The 24,824-nt window shown below is 38.4% G+C and overlaps 1 protein-coding gene across 1 annotated transcript; it reads right to left on the reverse strand.

Annotated features, from left to right (window-relative positions):
- Positions 1-532: 532 nt before the first annotated feature.
- On the reverse strand, positions 533-23,318 carry LOC131433761 (uncharacterized). Its single transcript, XM_058600353.1, has 2 exons — positions 22,888-23,318; positions 533-716 (listed from the first exon to the last, which is right to left on the reverse strand). Exons 1-2 carry the CDS (start codon positions 23,316-23,318, stop codon positions 533-535), a joined length of 615 nt encoding a protein of 204 aa, XP_058456336.1.
- Positions 23,319-24,824: the final 1,506 nt, after the last annotated feature.

Genomic DNA, 24,824 nt, shown 5'->3' on the forward strand with positions numbered 1-24,824 from the left:
GTATGATGCTATGAAAAAAGCAATAAGAGGTAGTGGTTTACAATGCACATTTTAAAATTTTGGTATTTTAAAAGTAACCGGTTTGTGCTAAGTGCACGTGACTATTTTTATTTGTTTTACTTTTCATCTTAGACCCATCCGTGCATTTTCAGTTTTTGTTGAACTTTTAATGTCGGTTCAACACAAATAGCTAAGGTGTTTATATTGAAAGCTTTCTCTCTTCACGAGAGCGCAATACTGCACGATAGGCCGCAGCTCCGGGCAGCTAGGTGGATTCGCCTCTTTCGTTACATAGACTCAGTTGACTTTATACCATTCTGTAACATCTTTGTCATAGTGACAAGATGCCAAATTAGGCCAGAATAGCGAGGAGCGTCATGACTGCGTAGGAATGATAACAATTGCTTCTTTAGGCGCTCTTCACGGTATATTTTCTAAATTACCGTTCCGATAGATATGAAAATTTGGCTTGCTTAATAACAGCTGCATATTGCCTGCCAAACCAAACATTTTTTGGGAAGCTTGTTCCTTTTTATTTGTCGTGGAATGCTCGTCTACGCCGTTCCGTATAAAAAGACATTCCGGGAAGCTGCTCAAAGTCTTCCAGCACAAAATTTTCATCGTCCATTGTCATGCAGGAAATCTCCGTCAAATATTCGCGACACAACTTGCGAGTCCGGGGTTCTGCCGTCACATTGTGTTTATTATTACGGTACCTTGAAAGTATGCACGAAACATTGAGCTCTTCTCTATTTTTCTAGCCCCAGTACGCGCCGAACGATCTGATTGCTTTTGCACTTCAATGTTGCGTCCTTCTGGTGGTTCCAAAGATCTATTTTTGTTCTGCTTCCAGCCTTCCTGGCTGTTGTCAAACATGTATCGAAAGGTTTAAGAACGTAATGAACAGTGCGCACACAATCTGCACACAACTATTTTTCGCACTTGTTTTTTCGACGCCATCTTCGGTTCAAACACTTTACGTTTTGGTATATCAAAGGTAACCGGTTTGGGATAAGTCCGCGTGACTATTATTAAGATTAGTCGAAGATGAAGCTTAAAAATATTAATAAAAAACGTTGAAGTTAGTTTGCAATCATTTTCACAGAAATTCCAATCTTCTATCACACTTTCACAAGAATCAGTATCGAACCGACATGCACTCGGTGCAGTTCATTAACATCATAAAGAAAGTTGCTGTGTACATCAGCAAGTGGACACTCTACGAACTTATTTTTAGCGGCATTCGCCTCGCTCGGGAGACATTTTCATTGAAATTATGGATGATCATGATCAGCATCTTTCATCACCAACGTCAACAAACTTAACGGACCTTTTCAAGGTATCAAAAAATCTCAAACAATAATTTTCGAAAAAAATAATCGCATACAACCAAGTTTATTCAGAAAACATACAAACTGTTGCTCCAAAATTTAAGACTAAATTGTATAATGGGTGTGTAGTCCAACACCCAACAGGTCAAAATCGATAAATATGAATATCACAACATCAAATTTAGTTTTCGTTTTGATTGCATACATTTCGGGTTACCTGTATGTACTATTACAGACCAGCACTTTCCGGCCATTGAGGATTTAATTTTTTACAGATGGTTCTAACAAAACTTAGTTTTTCATTAAACAAAATATTTCCGTGACCTACACTGCAAATTCACGCATATCAGTCCTATATGAATGTTCACCATTTTTGAATTTGCTTGGTGATTGAGATCTATCCTGACTATACTCTCAATAAACATTCCCTTACGCGAAGTACATGCTCATTACAAATTTTTCGTACAACAGTACGAAGATTTATCAGTTTTTTTTAAAGAATATAGAATTTCTAATATAAAATTTTAACCGTTTTATCATGAAAATTCTGATTTTTGATATGCGACTTATATGCGACTAGGTATGGATAATGCAGGATGCTAGTACTTTAAAGAACTGCAATGAAGTCAGGCAAAACTCTTCAGTTGTTTTTTAACATTATTGGTATCGGCCGAGAACTATCATTCAAAACATCCAATCAAATAATTGATTCATAGAACACATACTCAAATTTATAAAGTGAGGCATTCTGCACTGATGAATACCTGCTGGTACTTTTCAGTTAATATCCAATAAATTTTTCTCTTTTCGGAAATACCAAATCCGAACAAAAAAAACTTCTACCTTTTCTTCTTTTCATTCAACCGAAGAGATTTACGACTAAACTTATTAAAAATTGCTCCTGTGCCTTCGCGAAAATCTGCTCAACTTCCGTAAGTCAAAAGTTCTCATTTTACAGCGCTGGAGAAAAGAATGGAACGAAAAAATTTAGTCCGTACCTGAAAACCCCATCAATTAAAATGCCCAGCTAAGGTAGAGGTTGGGAAAATAACGAAAATTATTTCCCTACACTTGGTAGACTGCACTGAGAAAGCCCTCGCTGCTGATGCGCTTTCAAGATGTGAAATGCTTGCATTTAACAAAAAAAACGTTACCGGAACTTGGTAGCATTACAAAGGAAGGATGCTTTTTTTACTTATCGTAGAAGCAACGGCATGCACAGCTTGACTAGCTCAAGCCAGGAAAAAAAAATGAGCCAAACTTCACCAACGTCATTTCCAGTCCGTGCCCGTTCCGCCAGCAGCGATCACACACAATGGCTCAGTTGGTTAGTTTTCGGTGGGAAAGTTAGTGGGACTTTCTTTTCCCAACGTCTTCTTTCGGAATATTTTTTTCCGCGTTTTGTGGCGAATGGCTTTCCATTCAAAACCGTCAACTTGTTTCGCAACTCGAGGCTCAGGATCGATTGAGTGCTTGTTCGGCGTGGTGGTTGGCTGATCCTTGATGAGCTCGGGACCTCAGGGCTGGCGAATAGCTTTTCCGGACACAGAAACGCACTTGAGTACGAGCGAGATGCAAAAGAGATCAACGCGGCCTAGCATGAAAACTTTTGTTCGCTTCTATTCGAGTAAGTTTGGTTAGCCGGTGCCCGTATAATGATTTTTCGTTCCATGATAAGCCATTGAGTTCTGCTGCAAACAGCAAAACTTTTCAGATTTTGTTTTAAACTAAGTGTGCAAATTGTCTCAAGCATCGCAGGTGGTCGAGAAATGCTTTAGAAGTACTTGAATTTTTTCACCTTTATCGTGGGTAGCAAATGGGCTTCATTTCTCTCATTTGAAGTACGATCTACAAAATAGATACTTTTTGTCAATCACAAAGGCAGAACGATAAACATCTCATTTATACACACAATACACATTTATATACACAAGAGAAAAACTTTTTCTAATAAATTTCAACAAAATTGTTTTTGGCATTAACGTTAAAAAATGATGGAAGAAAACTCGACCAGCAGGAAGATTTTTGCAAGTGCCAGAAAAAACCCAAAAGGAAGAGCAAAACTTTCAGTATTATTGAAAGAAAATCTGAATAAGTGTGTAAGAAATTAGCTCGTACCGTTCAACTAAAAAAAACGAGAGAAAAAAGTTTTCCGCGCAAAAGAATATTCAACCAGAAGAACGAGAGCCAACCCGATGCAATGTTGGTTGGTTGGTCCGGTTCATAATTTACCTTCCCTAGAGTTTATTGAAAAGGAAGCAAAAAAAAATCCATAAAATCACATGAAATCCCTTCAGCCCATTACTATTTTTTCGCACAGATCAGTAGTGAAGGATAGAGTATATCCTAAGGAAAATCAACGCGCTCCAAATGGGCGGATCGGCCGGGAAGGCAATCTAAGAAGTTGTGTGTTGTTTGCAGGTCCTTCGATTTGTCTCTTACGAAAACAACAACGCCACGGTATGGGTAGAATGAGAATAACTTCGAATAACTTCGGTTGTGGCGTGCTTCCGTTGGTGACAGCTGCAGAAAGTGAAATAAATTTCAAGAAAACGGACGAAATAAAATCCAAAGGTAATTGAAATGGACCCCAAAGTTTCGCTGTCTCTGGTGCGTGTTTGTGAGGCGAATAAAATGAAAGGGTTGTTTTTATTCGTCTATCTTTTTTACTTGATAATCTGAAAATGATTATTATACCAGTGAGCGACAACGAGGTCGGTTAAGTGAGACGTGTTCATGATTGTAATTACAAATTTTACCATTGAAAGACAGTCATTCAAAGCGGGAATGCTCCCTAAAAAGGTAGGATGGAGTGCTAAAATCCATTTAAACTTGAGAATAAAATGCAAATTGAAATGATTGACAGATCCTATTAGTTATTTGGGCTGCCTGAAGTCGGGATGTTTGTAAAAGCAATCACATTTCGATAAAGATCCGGTATAGAAGCTTATGTAATGGTTAACCTTTTTTCGAATTTTCCATCAGTAGAATGTTAACAATTTTCAACCGATTCTTTTTGCCTTTCTCATATAGAAAGGTTATGCAATCACTGTGAAACCCGACTTTTGAAAAAAATGGAAAAAAAGGAATTTCGTGTGTTTATGAAACACTACTTTTTGATGAAAAAAGTACCGCCGATACCAAAAAATGGCTTGATGAGCGTTATCCAGGTTTGCAAAATTTCGTACTGGTCATATGAGCACCGAAGACGATGAACGCAGCCTCCAAAAGAGGCTGTTACCGATGAAAACGTGAAAAAAATCCACAAAATGATTTTCAATGACCGTAAAGTGAAGTTGATCGAGATAGCTGACACCCTAAAGATATCAAAGGAACGTGTTGGACATATTATTCACGAATATTTGGATATGAGAAAGCTTTGTACAAAATGGGTGCCGCGTGAGCTCACAATCAAGACAATGCACCGTGTCACAAGTCGATGAAAACCATGCTGAAATTGAACGAATTGGGCTTCGAATTGCTCCCTCATCCACCGTATTCTCCAGATTTGGCCCCCAGTGACTTTTTCCTGTTCTCAGACCTCAAGAGAATGCTCGCTGGTAAAAAATTTAGAAGCAATGAAGAGGTAATCGCTGAAACTGAGGCCTATTTTGAGGCAAAGGACAAATCGTACTACAAAAATGGTATCGAAAAGTTGGAAGATCGCTATAATCGCTGTATCGCCTCTGATGGCAATTATGTTGAATAATAAAAACGAATTTTGGCAAAAAATTGCGTGTTTCTATTAAACGATACGAACTTTTCAGCCGAACTGTTATACCATTCGACTCAGTTCGTCAAGTACGTAAAATGTTTGTGTGTGTATGTGTGTATGTAACGTTTTTTTACACTAGCTTTTCTCGGAGATGGCTGAACCGATTTTCACAAACTTATATTCAAATGAAAGGTCTTGTGGTCCCAAACAAAATTCTTGAATATTATTTTGATCCGACTTCAGGTTCTGGAATTATGTTGTGAAATGGGTAAAAAATTGTGAAAACAAGTGCACCAACTTTTCGGAGATGGCTGAATCGATTTTCACAAACTTAGATTCAAATGAAAGGTCTTGTGGTCCTATACACAATTCCTGAATATTATTTGGATCCTATTTCCGCTTCCGGAGTTATGGAGTAAAATGTGCAAAAATAATGAAAATATGTGTTCTAACTTGTCTCATAGATGGCGCGACCGATTTTCACAAACTTAGATTCAAATGAAGGATCCTATGGTCCCATACGTATTTCCTGAATTTCATCCGGAAATTGTATATCCGGAAATTGTATACCATCACTGAAATGGGCAAAAACTTTCTAAATCGACCTCAAATTGTCACCAATTGATAGTTTTTATCAGTAGACGTTCAAACAAACTGATTTCGGTTATTCTTTCAAGAATCGAAGAAAATTATTTTGAAGAATATCACAGTATTATATATGTTAGTATGATTGATATGAGAAAGGCATCATTACACCACTAGGTGGATTAAAACAGGTTTTTTATATTCGTTGTTTCATTCCAATCATGCTGAAAGTTTTTATCTTTTAACTTTTCACAGCTTAAACAAAATACAGATTGTGATTTATGACTAACGTAACGTACTCATATTTCATCGTATAAACTTATTTCATTTAGTTTGCGATATTACCTAGCGCAAATGAATTGATCCCCCAAAACAATGAATCTCTGTTTTGATCGTCATGCTGATTTAAGAATGTGAACCGATTTATCAACAAAAACTTGTAATAATGAGACTTTTCATGAATATTCAACTAAAAGAGTTTGACTTTTATGTCGTTTCGCTTAATACCGTACCTTACTAATGTAAAACCACAGATAACAGATTTACAGACTCGGACTAAATTTGTCAAAATCCTGTGTAAATTTTAAATTTGCTATACGTTGAAAACACTACTGCCACCTACTCGACTATTCGCCGCGATATTCCAAAACGTTCCGGAACGATAACAAAAATTCTCCTGCCTGTTATAGAAATATTCCAACTACAACAATTTTAACACTTGTCACACGATTTCCCTAAGTGTTAAATGCAACTTTTTTCCATGTCGCATAAATCACACGAGAATTCGATCGAAATAAAACGAAAACAAACTTGTCATTTTGACCAACAGCAAAACAAAAATCTAGCGTGGAGTAATGTTGGTCCAAAAATTGTGTCTCATGTGAAAGTGGCACCCAAATCGTGGTGGCAGCTCTTATCGATCGTGGTGACATCTGCTAGTGTTTTACACACAGTTCATATGTGAGCCTGTATATCTGTTCTCTGTGATAGAAATTAGTTTGATTTTAAAAGATTGAAAAAAAGTGTTAAAACTTGGACTTTGTACTTCGAATATCGTACAGCATCAGTGATTTCAGTTTTTCCTTAGGTCATTCTATATTAAATTGAAGTATATCCGGAAAATACAGCATAAGCAAATGGTTCGTCAGGTACTACATATTTCTAAGGGATAAATGCAGGTTATCGTAAAGTAGATAATTAAATTATTAAATTATGTGATTATAATTGAATAACTCTCAATTTTAATTTTCTGTAGTTTCCTAAAAAAACAAACCAAAATACAAAAGTTCTAAGAAGTAGATCCGTAGAGATAGCAGAAACCCATAGATATGGATCACCGTTGGAAATTTTCACATCTGGCTTGTCGGAAACACCAATCTGTTATTAACTTCACGTACGACCATTATTTTAACATTACCCAATAACATGCATCAAACATATTAAACAAATCTCCGGTTGCGCGTGTCTATTGTCTATTCACGAACAAAAGTGGAAGTTCGCATTTATAATAATAGTCAATTTTGTTCGGAATATTATTAAAAATACTTCTTGAATGCATTTGACGAATAAGAATATACAGTGTGGTCTCGTACAACGCGAATTCGGTTTTGCCGGTATTCGTTGTTGCCAGATTCGTTATTGCCGGATAACCGCGATAAACGGGACCCAGAGCATATGGGATTTCGACTGATTGGGGCTGTGAACGGTTTTCTCGCTTCGGTCGACAGATAGAGCCCACAATCTTCGTCAAATTTGTTGTAGATACTTAGACCAACAATTTAGTGTAATTTGACAGACAATTGGATGAGAACTTCTCCGCCAGGGGCGCATTAGAAAACACATGATATACATCATTCGCATAACACAGACAAAACGATTTGAGCTTCAAGTAACTCGCAAATTATAGTGTTTTGAAGAATGCGGAAATTCAAAGTTTGTCAAACAGCAAATGTTTTAATTCGAAATCGCTCCATCAGATGTAGTTAGTGTGCTTAACTACACATTTTAGTTATCAGAATTATGCTCTTATCAAAAAACTTAAAGGTATGAAGCGGCTTCTTTTTATAAAGTTGTTTGGAATGTCAGGGTATACATTATGAAAACCACGTTTTTAAGAACTTGTCCACCGAATGGCGCTAGTGGGTTAACAATTTGACAAAAGAAAATTGATAATGTGATATCTCTAAATCCTGATGATATAGAATATTGGTGTTTTCGAAAAGAATGTTCCGGAGCTCAAAACAAATCAAATAGTGTAAACAATAGCTGAATATTCTCGAATTGGTGACGCTAGTGGGCAATTCATGGTTGGAAACTAATGTTGGCTCATTCAGATGGTTTCTTCGAGAAATTGTTCTAGGGTTTCAATTTCAATACCTATTAAATGATTGACTAAGCAGATCGCATTGTATCTACAAGGTAGTTTTCAATAACAAGGATAGACAAATCAAGAACTGTTTTCCTAGAAGGCGTTAGTAAGCTACTCGAGTATTCACAAGAATAAGCTATCGACATCTGAAATCTGAGGAACTTGAGAGAGTAAAACTCGATCTTTATATTAGTTTTGATTATTTGTATTGCTAGATATAATTATAAGTACATAAAACATGATATGTATGTATTTTATTTTATAGCGACCGCCAATTCATCAATATTTCTTGAAAACTCTTAAAAATTTTGTATATTTAGCGAATGATCATGAACAGTTAAAGTCGCTAATAAAATGAAACAAACAGTATAGTATAGAATCGTACTGTCTTCGAAGAGTTTATTGTGTTTGTGGAGACTAAAAGTGATATTTTATTTAAAATCAGTCGAGAACTGTCTCACCAGAACCTACGTACAACAAAAGACATAATAGTAACAAGATATCTAGCTCTCATATTTTTCGAACAAATCATTGGCAACATCCTTTTTTGCGAGCATGGCGCCCTCAGACGAGTCCGCATCCAATCTCGTACATAGAAGTAGGGGAGAGAAATGTCAAAATCGTGCGCGCCAAAAATACCAGCACTGCGCACCCATACAATTGACATGATCTGTTGAATGTGATGCCGTGCGATGGCGTTGCTGAACTGAAAATGAATTTATTTAAAAAAATAATTAATTAAATAAGGTAAGCAATACATGTCACGATTTATGTACTTAATTAGATATAATTCAATTATCTATGTACTTAATTAGATATAATTTACGTAAATAGTCAAAACTTCAATAGGATGTACGAGTTTCATCAGATTTCAGATGTCGATATTCATCCTAATACTCCAATAGCTTACTAGCGCCTTCTAGTAAAACAGTTTTCAATTTGTCAATCCTTCACCAACTTATTGAAAAACTGATTGATAACATCACTCTCGTAAACAATTATGATTTTTAGTTACAGAAGACCACTTTGTAGGTACAATACGAACTGTTAAGTAAATCATTTAATAGGTATTGAAACCCTAGAACAACTTCTCGAAGAAACCATCTGAATGAGTCAACATGAATTTTCAATCATGAATTGCACACTAGCGCCACCAATTGGAGAATTTTCAAATATAGTTTACATTATTTGATCTGTTTAAAACTCTGGAACATTCCTCTCGAAAACACCAAAATTCTATCTCAACAAATTGTAAAGATACAATAGAATCGATTTTCATAGCAAAATTGTGATCCCACTAACGTCACTGGGTGGATGAGTTTCTGACTAATATTATTTTCATATGATTAGACCGCTACATTCCGAACATTTTTGTAGAAGACAAAATCGCTTTAAATCTTTTAGTTTTCGCACTAATTCCATCTGATAAAGCTTGCTTCAAATAGAATTGGAACAAAGACAATTGCCTGTATTACAGTTATTTATTATTGTATTCAAGATCTTTTTTTATACAAATGTAGCGTTTTCTTCATACTTTTAAGAAAAAATACGGATAAAATTATTCGTCACGGTTTTGAAGGAATTCTCGAATTTTTCCTGTAACACGGCTCAGTAGGCGGCGCACACCTTCTTCGTCCATCGTTTTAGCTATCTTATTCCACCAGGTCGTCATCTGATTGATGTCTTTGACAACGTTTCCCTTTGCCTTGAGTCTCCTCTTCATGATTGCCCAGTATTTCTCAATAGGGCGGAACTGGTGGCAGTTGAGTGGGTTAAGGTTTTTCGGAACAAACTGGACCACTTTCTCTGCATACCATTCTTAAACGGCTTTGCTGTAATGACAGCTTGCCAAATCTGGCCAAAACATTACAGGATGGTCGTGGGATCGAATGAACGGCAAAATTCGTTTTTGGAGACACTCTTTTTGGTATAGTTCCGATGTCATTGTCTTATTTGTAACGAAAACTTTCGTTTTTTTGCCGCAGCTGCAAATGCCCGGCCAAATCATAAATTTTCTTGCAAATTTGTCGGCAAAAACAAATTTAAATTTGGCTGGAACATCCCCCCGAGCCGTTGCCAAGTAAAATTTTTGACCTGGGATTTGACCGAAGTCAGCCTTGACACAGGTTTCATCGTCCATCAGAAGACACCCGTTGAACTTGGTCAGCACCTGGTCATATAGTTTCCGAGCACGAATTTTGACCACACTATTCTGTTTCATGGTCCGATTTGGCTGTTTGCTAGCTCGATACGACTTGATTCCTTCCCGGAGTCGAATTCTCCTCACGGTACTATGGGCAGCACCGAATTTTCTGACCAAATCACGGTCCGACAGATTAGGATTCCTCTTAATCGTGTTCAAAATCTTACCACGCAAATTTCGGTCGTCAGTTCGACTCCGACGATCGGCTTGAGGCTTCCGAATCGTCGTCAATGTTTTCTTATACCGTTTGATAACGCGCCATACGGTATTTCTGGGCAATTTCAGCTGTTTAGCTAGCCTAGATGCAGACCACAATGGATTTTCCAAATAACTGTGCACAATTTTTTTTCCTTCTTTCGGCTTCCATGTTGATTGTTTACAAAGTACAGTCGATTTTCGGAATGTCAAAAATCATACGTGAAGCTGACAAAATTCCCGACACGTGGGCGCCAAGAGCTTCCAAATCCGTCCACCAGGAGCGCCACAATATGAGCAAAAGTTTGTTCCAATTCTAAATGAAGCAAGCTTTAGAGTGATTTCGAAATATACTTTTAACTTGTTAATAAACTTTGAGTCTCGAAAAGTTGTTTGAAGATTTCAGATGCTAAAATATTCGCGATATTTCATGCTCAAACTGTTCTTTTTCTATTGAAAACTTATGAATTATTTAATGCTTTTTTTTAAAGCGCTTCTGACGGAGCAGTTCTCAACTAATTATGTGTCAAACTACAACAAGTTTGCCGAAGATTGTATAGCTCTAACTGTCAACCGGAGCGAGATAATGAGATAATCGTGCACAGCCCCAACCAGTCGAAATCCCATATGCTCTGGGTCTCGTTTATCGCGGATTCGCTTTTCACGCCCCCGGTGAACCGTGTTATACGAGACCCCTCTGTATTAGAAACTGAAGGTTCCTGAAATCCTAACATAAACTTTAGATTAACTAAATAGTGTTCTAAGCTATTATTGGCCTATTTAAATTTAAATCTGTTGATGAAAATTTGTTCAAGTATAAGTTGCAAAAAATGATTTCTATCCCAAAAAAAAAAATTCCACAAAAGCAATGTAATGCCAGGACTTTGCTTTGCTTGGAGATAATAAATATTCATAATTGACTTCTACTTTTTTTACCTTCTCTACATTCGAACCTTCAAAGTCGCCTTTTCTAAAGTATCATCTGAAGTAAATTTTCAGTTCAACGAACAGCTTACAGATTAAATGACAAAATTTTTAACCATTTTTGAAATGCAATGGTGCCATGCCGGTTTTTTTTTCATTTTTTTCGCGACCCAGCCAGGGTGCACCGAATCACAAAGGAAACACGTAGCTAAAATATCTCAGTTGCACACATGCAAGCACGCTCTTTCAACTCTTCCCCGTGAATCAGCATAATGTGATCTTTTCACCGACCTGATCAAACGACTGCCGGTCGTAAACCCGAAAAATACGGAACTGCTCCGTGCATCCGGCACGGACTTCAGCTACCTTGGAAAAGGCCATTAGTTTTCCGCCAGAGCACTAAACACTTTGTTCGTTTCCTTCGTTTGAAATGTGCCGCCCTAACGAGAGGCACGACTAGGGTACTAAAATCATCCTGGCGAATGCAACAACTAACACACACAAAAAATTGCGCCTCGGAAATCTAGACGTGGATTTCAAACATGAAGAAAAATTGTCGTTAAATGCAGCACGGAATTTTAATCCAGCTCTCCGCTGATATCGGGAAATGCACTGCATCAGCTGTTTGGAAGCAATTTTCCTCCCATTTAGTTGCATTGGTGCTGCGAAAAAGAACCCGTCAGTTGGGTGGGCGACAGTTTTTTTACATACTAGTGAGAATAGCAGCGATATTGCTCCGCTAGGATGTAGATCTTGGTGGACGGAAATTGTGTCATGAAGGAATCAAATTTTTCCAGCACCACTCGGGCACAGTACCGAAACTAAATCGCGGCACAAAGTGTGCAGCTACCGGAGATGAATGAAGGGATGTTTTATTCTGATGACAATTCATTTATCCCTTCCCAAATTCCATCCGTTCGCGCACTGAACTCAAGTGCAAAGGAAAATGTGTTTTTCCTCTTCGGCTGTAATGTCTTCGGAGATGGGTTTTCCATTTACTTGTCGAGGGGTGGTTTTCGCTGATGATCAAGCACATGGACCGAGTTGATTTGTCCGAGGATGTGGTAAGCTGAAGAATCTGATACTACATACTGTAAACTCAGAGAAACGAAATCTTTTAGGGTAATAAAAAAATTGTATGTGAGACTAGTTCCATTTTTTTCGTTCTGAATTGTCTTTAATTGCTAACCTCAGATGCGTACATTGTGTTGTGAGAGTAAAAAATTTACTTTACTGTAGTTAAATTAGCGCTAAGGACGCCATTTTTTCCTACGTAAAACTATATATATATATATATATATATATATATATATATATATATATATATATATATATATATATATATATATATATATATATATATATATATATATATATATATATATATATATATATATATATATATATATATATATATATATTTATATATATATATAGATATATATATATATATATATATATATATATATATATATATATATATATATATATATATATATATATATATATATATATATATATAAGGGGTAGGACGAAGGACGGTAGGATATATTTAAATTGGAATGAATTTTCATATCTGTTCTTCAAATGGACGCTTAACGCAGCGTAGAACATAGCTAGTCTTCCACTTTTTTGTCGATCCAGTTTCAATCACTCTGACGTCGATGACAATAACGTGATGATGACAATTCCATTCAGTGTCTGACCATGGTGAAGATCCACCGGACGGACGTTTGTATTTTCTATGACAAACACAAAGTATTTCACTTTTTAAGGCTAAAAGGCAACCATACTGAACCATTGAAAGTGACGCGTGTAGAAACTGAACGATCGGTACTAAATTAACTTTCGATTACTGGCTCCTAGATAGTATTCACATTATCGTAGTATCACAGATAACAGATATACAGGCTCGAACTAAATTTTTCTCCTGTCGATTATAGAAATATTCCATCTAGAACAATTTTTACACTTCTCACACAATTTTCATAAATGTACACTATAGAAACAAAACAGGAATAGACTTGTGATTTTTACCAACAAAACAACAAAAAATCTATTATGACGTGAATATAATAATGTCTCATGTGAAAGCCGCATCCAAAATAATGTCGATCGCGTTGGCTTCTGCAATTATTTGCTAAATGATCAAGTTTTACAAACTGCCCATTTGCCTGCCTACATTCATATGTTTTCTGTTGTAGCAGTCATATTAAGGACGGTACTAGAAAACAACAACACTTTCTTTTTTGTGTAGCGTGTTTTGGGTGTAATGAGCAAAATTTCGATACAAATTGTCTAATGGTTATCGAGATAGCTGCCAAGCTCTTGCTGCAACACCAAATTTTGTGTGCGAATCCAGGTTAGTTCCGCAGGTGGATTAAGAAACAATTGGGAATCGACAATTCGACAATGTTCCGAGTGGTAAAATCGTTCAATTCTTTTAATATCGTATTGGAAGGTTACTGCAGTCGAAACGACGGACAGTAAAAGAGTCGTTCTTATTTAAGATTCCACAAGAGTCGAAAGCAATACCACACACCTAGAAATAATCATCTAGAAATTTACGTCCTCCGAGACCGACATATTCGAGCGTCAAAATGACTCATTGCCTTTCTCATATAGAAAGGCTATGCAATCACTCTGAAAATCGACTTTTTAACCGAGGCCCGGAGGGCCGAATGTCATATACCATTCGACTCAGCTCGACGAACTGAGCAAATGTCTGTGTGTGTGTGTGTCCGTCCGTCCGTGTGTGTGTGTGTGTGTGGTGTGTGTGTGTGTGTGTGTGTGTGTGTGTGTGTGTGTATGTATGTGTGTGTATGTAACAAAAATATGCACTCACTTTTCTCAGAGATGGCCGAACCGATTTTCACAAACAAAGATTCAAATGAAAGGTCTTATAATCCCATAGCCTGCTATTGAATTTCATTCCGATCCGACTTCCGGTTCCGGAGATATAGGATGATATGTACCAAAAAAGTGAAAAAAATATGCACTCACTTTTTTCAGAGATGGCTGTACCGATTTTCACAAACTAAGATTCAAATAGAAGGTATTATGGTCCCATAGCTTGCTATTGAATTTCGTTTGAATGTGACTTCCGGTTCCGGAGTTATATGGTAATATGTGAAAATTTGAGAAAAAGTTTACACTCAATTATCTCTGGAACAACTCAACCGATTTTCGCAAACTTAGATTCAAATGAAAGGTCTTATAATATCCTAAAAATTTGTGAAACAATTTATCTGGATCCGACTTCCGGTTCCGGAACTAAAGCGTGATAAGTGGAAAATTACCAATTTTATTAGTATTTTTCCACGAACGATGGTTAAAAACAGGTACAAATCCCATAAAACTGTCTGATAAATTCTTCTAGTTTGCAGAGCTTGTTAGTTTGTGGGCATAAAAACTTAATTCGGCACTACTGGTCCCCTCTTTTCCTGTTCCGAGAGCACAGAAAGTGGAGAAGAAAAACTCCTAAAACTAAATTCACTTCGATTTCTCTGCGATGCTTGAACCGATTTTCACAAATCTTGATTTGAATTGAAGTTCATACTGTCTTTAAACCTACTGTGAAATTTCATCCTGATCCGACTTCCGGTTCCGCAGTTACAGGGCGATGAATGTCAAAGTTTTCAAATCGCCATATAGAGTGACAATATGTACAACACCGAAAGAAGAAGAAAACACAAAACGAACAAGGCGTGCTTACGTACACGTTGTGTAGTGATGTCAATAATAATAATAACAATCCTACTACATGTTTCATGCTGCTGATTCATGCTGTTTAGCACGCAGTAGTAACAGAAACGCAGGTTCGTTTCGTTAGATTTAGTTTAATTGGTTTAAACGAAATAGAGCATGAGATAGTAGGTATAAGTTTAACTACGTTCAAAACTGTTCCAATTTGTAGGTCGTATTTGTTGGTAGCAAACGAACCAACTTCGGCTATTCCGTTCATCTGAATCCGGTTTCGGGAGAATTGGAAATTGTGATTAGAAACTGCAAAAAGGATCTCACTCACTTTTCTTGGAGATGGCCGAATAGATTTTTACAAACTTATAGGTTCAAAAGAAAAGTCTTACCGTTTCATACGGAATTCCTTAATTTGCTGTGGATACAACTTTCGGTTCCGGAACTACAGGTTAAACAGGATTTATAGAGTTTGTGAGATTAGATCCGAACAAATTATCCTATTCCTATTCAATAAACAGTTGTTTTTGCGAATTTCACGGTTATATTCATGATATAATGAGTAATATGAGAAAGGCATCATTACACCACTAGGTGGATTAAAAAAGGTTTTTTAGAGTTGATCTAGGTCATATATAAGGCATTCTGTCATATTTTCAACACAGATAAGAATATTTACGTCAATTTTCATACACATATTTGGAGCAGGAAATTGAATATAAAGTTACTCATCATATCTTTACTTCTCAATATACTTTAAAGGCAAAACTAAGCGTAAATTAAAATATGTTGTATAATGTATTGAAACATAAAGGCATTTTAATTTACTTTTACATCGATGATGGTTATCAATCAAATTGTTGATTCAATTGATGTCTCTATATGATGTCTGTATCATTGCATTACATGTCGTGTGTATTTCATAATTTTTTTCTGTGAAGTGATGAAACATGTTGGTGTTAAACTGAGTATGTAAATTTTAAATCATATTTAAATGAGTCTTGTAAAATTCTGCCATTGAATTATATGCTTATGAATTAAATTATATAAAGATTTGCGTCAAACGTAAATTTTTTTATTTTTTTTTCTGTGTATATTCTATTCACGGTGGTTTTTATTATATTTGAAATTTAATACCGTTTTCGTTTTTGAACCTATACGCGGACTCCGAGTAAAACGAACACGTGGTATGCGCCCTAAACAACAATTCATGAAAAAAAGAAAAAAAGAAACAAACTCGCATAGTTGCGTGGTGTGATCCGAGTAAATTTTCAGAGCGAAACTACGCGATTGGAGTCCGATCTAGAGCGACCCCAGGTTGCTAAAACAAACACATTAAAAGTTGTTTGGGTGACTCTGGGTCAGCTCTCGGGCTGCTCTAATCAATAAACGAAAACGGTATAAGTGATGTTTGTGCACGGTACGATGTTTTCTTTGGATTTCGGCAAGACGGCTTTCGTCTTAATAATATTCGACTGAATGATATTCAGCGATTTTCACTTTTGTGCGAAAAGATAAGCTACCCAAATTTATTATTGTATATTTAGTTATTATATTTCTTATTCATCTATGGTATTTTCACTTGAAGCGAAACCCATTAAAACCGTAACAAATCAGAGTATTATGTACCGAAAAAATGAAAAAAAAAAATAAACGAAACAAGCATTATGAACTCGCACCGATCGCAAATTTTAATTGTTACCTATGCAGCTACAGCATTTTTTGCGTTTCAACTACTGTTGGTACAAAAATAGGCCCGTAATTTTCAATGCCGATTCTTATTGTTAAAAAGAAAAAGGAATCGACAGAAAATATTAAATTCTAAGTGAATGTTGAGGAAAAGCAAAAAAAAACATTTTGAATAAAGGCGGGTGGGTAATGTCATAGACATAACCGGATTGACGAGAGAGAATACGAATGACATTGGCTCACTGAAATTCAAACTGTGTCCTTATAAAACACGACATCAATGGACAAAAGTGGGCCATTCATAATTAATATAATTTCGTTAATGTTTCAATTACTGTATTTTTATTGTCATCGCTATCGGTCGTATTTTGTACACAACCCAGTAAATATTTTAATAGTCTAATACAATTGAAATGATCGCTTGGTGGATGTTTGCACCTTTCAGTACTTCATACATTAAATTCGAAGAAATCAGGGTAGTTTCCAATTTTTGTCCAATACGTAAACGAAGATATTGCGTCACGGTGCAATTATATTGTGAAATTAAATTTCAGCTTTTCATATGGCACCAGATTTCTAGTCTTTATTTTCGAAATATACAGATTTTTATTTTTGCCTTTCTCATATAAAAAGGCTATACAATCACTGCAAAAACCGACTTTTGAATCGAGGTCTGGAGGGTCAAATGCCGTATACCATTCGACTCAGCTCGATGAGCTAATGTCTGTGTGTTTATGTGTGTGTTTGTGTGTAACAAATATTGTCACTCATTTTTCTCGCAGATGGCTCAACCGATTTTCACAAACTAAGATTCAAATGAAAGGTCTCACGTTCCCATACTAAGTTACTGAATTTTATTTTAATCCGACTTCCGCTTCCGGAATTACAGGATGATGCACCAAAAATGTGAAATTAATGTCACTCAATTTTATTGAAGATTGTTGTATCGAGTTTCACAAACTAAGATTTAAATTCAAAGCCTTATAGTCCCATACTACGTTCCGGAATTTTTTTTTGATCCAACTTCCGGTTCCGGAATTATAGGATAGTATGCACCAAAAATGTGAAAATAATTCATTAAAAATGTGAAAATAATGTCACTCACTTTTCTCACAGATGGCTGAACCGATTTTCACAAACTTGGTTTCAAATAAAAGGTCTTATAATCTCATACAAAGTTCCGGAATTTCACTTGGATCCAATTTCTGGTTCCGGAATTACAGAGTGATATGCACAAAAATGTGAAAATTATGACACTCACTTTTCTCGGAGATGGCTGAACCAAGTTTCTCAAACTTAGATTCAAATGAAAGGTCTTATGGTCCCATACAAAGTTCCGGAATTTTATTTGGATCCGAATTTTGATTCCAGAATTACTGGATTACAGGATGCACCGAAAATGTGAAAATAATTCATTAAAATGTGAAAATAATGTCACTCACTTTTCTAGGAGATGGCTGAACCGAGTTTCTCAAACTTTGATTCAAATGAAAGGTCTCATGATCCCATACAAAAATCCGGAATTTCATTTGGATCCAACTTCCGGTTCCGGAATTACAGGGTGATATGCACCAAAAATGTAGAAATAGTGCATTAAAAATGTGTAAATAATTTCACTCACTTTCCACGGAGATGGAAGTTCTTAAGGTGTCATAAGAATATCTCAATTTTCATTTAGATCAAACCGCTGGTTCCGGAAGTAGAGTGATTAGTGTAAAAATGTCAGTTTCAAGCCTTTTTTCTTCGTAAGCTACCTCTTTATATTTGCTAGTTAATTTCTCTAGTATGCTGACCATGAGACTCTGTAACCTAATAAACCATTGATAGTCCCATAATTGATTTGCTGAACTCCGAGTACCAGTTCTTTTTTCCAAAATTCGAATTGCCATAGAAAAAATGTAGGTCATATTAGTGCATGGTTGAATGAAAAATTGAGCTCACTCCACTTTCTCACATATGATTGAATAGATTTTCACTAACATACATTCGAATGTACAACAGTGTATCAACAAAATTCGTTTCTAAACATTTTTGAGTTGTAGCATTTCGGGAAATTTCTGCTGTAATATATAATAGCAAAATGAATAACATGAGGAAGGCATCATTGCACCACTAGGTGAATTAAAATGGGGTTTTATACTTGTCATCCCTGTCTCGACTCCATATAAAGACAGGTTCAAAGATTTTATCGTTGATTCGAAACGACACCCATACTAGTATAAAGATGTGTTCTACATCAATACATTCATTTTTGCATTGCGTGTGGGCGTAATCGAATGTGCTGATGACAGCGCAAAATTGTTTCAACTTCCATTTTGAAGAATCTTATGCATTTACACCATTCATTTTTTTGGCATATAATATCTGTTTATTAATCTTATGTTTGTGTATTATATCAACGTTTTACAGTACAAGTGTTTTGACCCTTTGTCCTTTCATCTTTGTTGTTCATACGATTCGTTATTAATAATAGCTGTTTTAGATACTTTTGTTTTACATACTAATGATTTATCATAATAATTATTTTAATTATTATTAAAATATCTACCTACTTATAACTATCCCTAACCTAATATGTACAAATTTTGAATTATTTGTATTACAGAGATTGAGCACCTCTCTTCAAATTTCGTGCAGTATTGTTCGAATTTTTGTTCTAGTATATCCAGGGAGGTCATCTCATGTACTTCATTAGTCCTTGTCCAAGGGGGTAGATTTAGAATCATCTTTAAGATCTTACTTTGAATGTCTAAGTTTGTGTGTTCGTGCACAGCCCCGCCAAACAGGGACTGCGTATTCAATTGCGGGGTAAATAATTTGTTTATAGACAGCCATCTGATTCTTCAGACACAGTTTAGATGTTCTACAAATCAGCGGATACAGAGACCTAATGAGTATGCTGCATTTTTGAACGATTTTGTCAACATGTGACCTGAATATCAGATGTTTGTCAAAGGTGAGTCCTAGATAAATAACTTCGTCGGACCATTGAATGACCTCATCACCGAATTGTATTCGGCATTCATCTGATGGAACAAGTTTTGGAGATCTAGAATGTGGAAACAAGATGAGAGTTTTTGCTGCATTGATCACAATTTTCCAGCTTGTATAATATTCGGTGAGAGCGTTCAGACCTGTCTGTAGTTTATTCTTCAGAGCATTAATGACACGACCTTTGTAAAGAATGGCAGTATCATCAGCAAATTGTGACAGAACACCACCACCCGGAAGAGGTGGGATGTCTGATGTAAAAATGTTGTATAGGATGGGACCTAGGATACTTCCTTGGGGTACACCAGCAGGAATAGTAAATCTTTCTGAAAGTGCATTATTCAGAGAAACCTGGAATGCTCTATCTGCAAGATAATTTTTGATAATTTTAATAAGATACATGGGAAAATTATACCTATGCAGTTTAAACACCAGGCCATCGTGCCACACATTATCGAATGCCTTTTCAATATCCAATATTGCCATGGCAGTCGTTTTGGACACTGATTTGTTTTGATGGATGACGTTGTTAACCCTTGTGAGTTGGTGGATGGAGGATCTTTCTTTCCGGAACCCAAACTGTTCTTCCAGTAATATATCCTGTTCATCTGCAAAAGCAAGAATTCGCATTTGTATTGATTTTTCAAACAGCTTGGATAGGGCAGAGAGTAAGCTGATGGGCCGATAGCTCTTGGAAAAGGAAGGATCTTTCCCCGGTTTCAAAACTGGGATTACTTTAGCTAACTTCCACATTGAAGGAAAGTAACCAAGCTCCCAGCACCTGTTAAAAATTTTAGCTAAGAAGACAAATGGGCGAATACTCAAATGTTTCAGCTCAATGTTGAATGTGTTGTCGAAACCGAGGGCCTTCATACTTTTTGGATTTTTTCACAATAGCCATCAGCTCATTCGCAGTGACTCTACTTTCCGCAGGAACTAAGCTGTCTGATTGGTCAACCTCAGCTACGCTATCTGCAACGGCTCTTTCATGTGGACTAACAATGTTGAGTCCTAAATTGTGAGAACACACAAACTGCTGGCCTAGCGCATTTGCCTTCTCTACTGGTGTGATTAAAGGTATTCCTTCAGCTGCGTCCTGGAGTAACATCAGAGGAGAAATAGGCTTCGGTTTTTTCTTAAGCACCTTCGTTAAGGACCAAAAGGGCTTCGAATGTGGAAGAATTTCTCGAAGCTTTTGCTGGAAGTTCCTGTTGCGAAGCTCAGATATATATTATATTTCTGATATTACATCTTTTAAGATTTTATCTGATCAACAATTCTTCTCCATGTAACTCGATCCATGGCTGCTTGCCTCCAACCACGTCGGCGCCCGATACTATCCAGGTTTCGCTCCACTTGGTCCAGCCACCGTGAACGCTGCGCTCCTCTTTGTCTTGTACCTGCCGGATTAGAGGTGAACACCAACTTGGTGGGGCTGTTGTCCGGCATTCTCACGACATGCCCCGCCCACCGTACCCTTCCAGCCTGGGCTACTTTCCGGATACTTGGCTCACCGTAGAGTTGCGCTAGTTCGTGGTTCATTCTTCTCCTCCACACTCCATTCTCCTGCACACCACCGAAGATCGTTCTCAGCACCCTCCTTTCGAAGACTTCGAGTGCTTGCAGGTCCTCCTCGAGCATTGTCCACGTTTCGTGCCCGTAGAGAACCACCGGTCTTACCAGTGATTTGTACATGGTGCACTTCGTGCGGGGGTGAAGTTTCCTGGATCTCAATGTTTTGTGGAGTCCATAGTAGGCACGACTTCCGGATATAATGCGCCTCCTGATCTCCCGGCTGGTGTCGTTGTCCGCAGTCACCATTGAGCCAAGATAGATGAACTCGTCAACCACCTCGAACTCGTCGCCGTCGATCGTAATACTGCTGCCCAGACGTTGCCTATCGCGTTCAGTTCCGCCAGCCAGCATGTACTTTGTCTTAGACACATTTATCCTCAGTCCTACTCGTGCCGCTTCGCGCTTTAGTCGGGTATACAGATCTGCTACCGTCTCCTTGTTTCTACCGATTATATCCACGTCATCAGCGAAGCACACGAATTGTCCGGACCTCGTGAAAATCGTGCCCCGCATGTTGAACCGCGCTCTTCGCATAACTCCTTCAAGTGCGATGTTGAACAGCAGGCAGGACAACCCATCACCTTGTCTTAATCCCCTACGTGATTCGAACGGTTCAGAGAAACCGCCCGCAATCTTGACACAACACTGTACACCATCCATCGTAGCCTTAATCAGTCTTGTCAGCTTCCCAGGGAAGCCGTTCTCGTCCATAATTTTCCATAGCTCTACACGGTCAACCGTGTCGTATGCGGCTTTGAAGTCGATGAACAGATGATGCGTCGGGACCCGGTATTCACGGCATTTTTGGAGGATTTGCCGTATAGTGAAGATTTGGTCGTTTGTTGATCTGCCGTTGATGAACCCGGCCTGATAACTCCCGACAAATCCATTTACCAGTGGTGATAGGCGCCGGAACAGGATCTGGGATAACACTTTGTAGGCGGCATTTGACACTGTGATTGCCCTGTAGTTTGCACAGTCCAATTTGTCACCTTTCTTGTATATCGGGGTGATGACCCCTTCCTTCCACTCCTCCGGTAGCTGTTCTCTGTCCCAGATCTCTTCGATTATTCGGTGCATGCATTCCGTCAGTTTCTCCGGTCCCCTTTTGAAGAGTTCTGCTCCTAGACCATCCTTACCAGCTGCTTTGTTATTCTTGAGCTGTTGGATAGCCTCCTTGACCTCGTTCATAGTGGGCACTGGTACATCTCCGTCGGCTGCAACACTGACATAATCTTCCTCCTCCAACGCCTGATTGTCCGCCTGTGCACTATTCAGATGTTCATCGTAGTGCTGCTTCCACCTTTCGATCACCTCACGTTCGTCCGTCAGGATGCCACCTTCCTTGTCTCTACACATTTCGGCTCGCGGCATGAAGCCGTTGCGAGAGTCATTCAGCTTCCTGTAGAACGCCCGTGTATCCTGAGAACGATATAGCATCTCCATCTCCTCTCTCTCCGACTCTTCCAGGCGGCGCTTTTTGTCCCGGAAAAGGCGAGTTTGCTGCTTTCGTCTCTGTCGATACGATTCCACGTTCTGACGGGTGGCTTGACGCAACATCGCTGCGCGTGCTGCATTCTTCTCGTCCAATATCTCCTGGCATTCGCCGTCGAACCATTCGTTCCGTCGACTCCTTGGCACGTATCCCAGGACGCTCTCCGCAGCATTGCTGATGGCTGCTTTAGTTCTGGTCCAGCAGTCCTCCAGGGGAGCATCATTGAACTCCTCCTCCGCTAGCAACGCTGCTTCGAGATGCCGCGCGTAGGCAGTCGCGACCTCGGTGTCCCTCAGTCGGTCCAGATTATACCGCGGCGGGCACCGGTACCGTACGTTATTCACAACGGACAGTTTTGGACGCAGCTTAACCATCACAAGGTAGTGGTCCGAGTCGATGTTAGCGCCCCGATAGGTTCGTACGTCGATAATGTCCGAGAAATGCCGTCCATCAATCAGGACGTGATCGATTTGTGTCTCCGTTTGCATGGGTGATCTCCAGGTGTATCGGTGCAGGAGGCGGTGCTGGAAAAAGGTGCTTTTTATGGCCATGTTCTTGGAGGTGGCAAAGTCGATGAGTCTTAGGCCGTTCTCGTTCGTTTGCTGGTGGGCGCTGAACCTTCCAACTACCGGTCTGAACTCCACCTCCTGGCCAACCTGAGCATTGAAATCGCCGATGACGATCTTGATGTCAGATATACTTGAGCTCAGATATACTTTCCTGGATTATCCTAGTTAAGTTGTTATAAGAAGTCTTCCTATCTAGGATGCCAGTTCGTTGATACTGCCTCCGGTAGATATTTCGAAGTCGGATGAGTTTCTTGGTGACACTGTCAATTTGAAGAGAGGAACTCGGCATATGTTGTACTGGAACCGTCCTATCATGAGCGACTGTGATTGAAAGCTGGAAAGAAGATAAGGCCGCATCGATTTCCATCGGGGAATCTAGTGGCAAATCGATATTAATAAGTTGGTCGGCGATTTGTTGAAATTGGACCCAGTCGGTGCGATAATTGTTCCTCCGAGGTCGAATAGGAACTGTTTCTGGTGAAGATTCCAACGTCAATATTACTGGAAAGTGGTCAGAAGAGAGCTCGTTGAAGACAACCGGAGAGCTGTCTATGGCGATGTTGCTGATGAATAAATCCAAAATGGAATGAACTCCCGATCTGGAAAGTCGCGTTGGTTGATCCGGAGCGAGGATGTTGTACTGTCCAGCTTTGTAATCTTCGGCAAGTACGAATCCGTTTCGATTCTGTCTTTTGTTTCTTCACAGCTCATGCCATTCAGGTCCCCAGCAATGATGAATTTGTTCTGTCGTCGAGTGAGCATAGCCAGATCTCGCTTCAATGATGCACACGTACCATCTCGAAGATTGGTTTGTTCTGGGCAATACGTTGCAATGATGATGATGGATCCCACCGTCGTTGTAATCTCAATTCCGAAGGCTTCTATAAGTTGCAATTTAAAAGCAGCAGGCAGAAGCCTGTGCTGAATGGATCGTTTAATGGCAATGGCAACTCCCCCTCCTCTGGTAGTTGTCCTGTCTGTGTGGGTATAAACGATTTTATAATAATCGATGCATAGCAAGCCATGACTACTACGGTGGGTACAGCTGCGCTTGATTATTCCAAGCACTCAACTGCTACCACCATTTCGATACGGACGTTAACACAGGTAAGAAGTGCTTCGGCATATCTCTTGGGGATTCCTTTTCGGTGGATATTAAGATATTCACAATGGCGATCCTTTGCCAGGTGTTGCAATTTCGTTGCAACAATGTTCAGAACCCTTAGCTTAGCAAGTATATTGTAATTGTAATTTTCACCGGAAAAGGAGTAATTGTAATTTTCACCGGAAAAGTGTGTAGCAAACTTTGCAGTAATTAGGCGCCTCGTTTTATTTCATGTTTCAAATAAATAAAATGGTCGCCTAAATTACGTAACATTTAAAATGAATTGGAAAAGCGGATCACTGTGATCGCGCATTATAAGCGGACCAGGAAGGTCGCGCATTATTAGCGGACCATGTAGGTCGCGCATTCTGAGCGGACCAGGA

This window comes from Malaya genurostris, chromosome 3 (genome assembly GCF_030247185.1).
Source record: "Malaya genurostris strain Urasoe2022 chromosome 3, Malgen_1.1, whole genome shotgun sequence".
NCBI lineage: Eukaryota > Metazoa > Arthropoda > Insecta > Diptera > Culicidae > Malaya > Malaya genurostris.

Excerpts from the sequence above, each read along its gene's own strand:
- LOC131433761 (XM_058600353.1), bottom strand. The coding sequence starts at position 23,318 with ATGGCCATAAAAAGCACCTTTTTCCAGCACCGCCTCCTGCACCGATAC. Across the intron at positions 717-22,887 it reads AGGAGTCGACGGAACGAATG|GTACCGTAATAATAAACACA; the intron begins GTTCGACGGCGA and ends CATACTTTCAAG.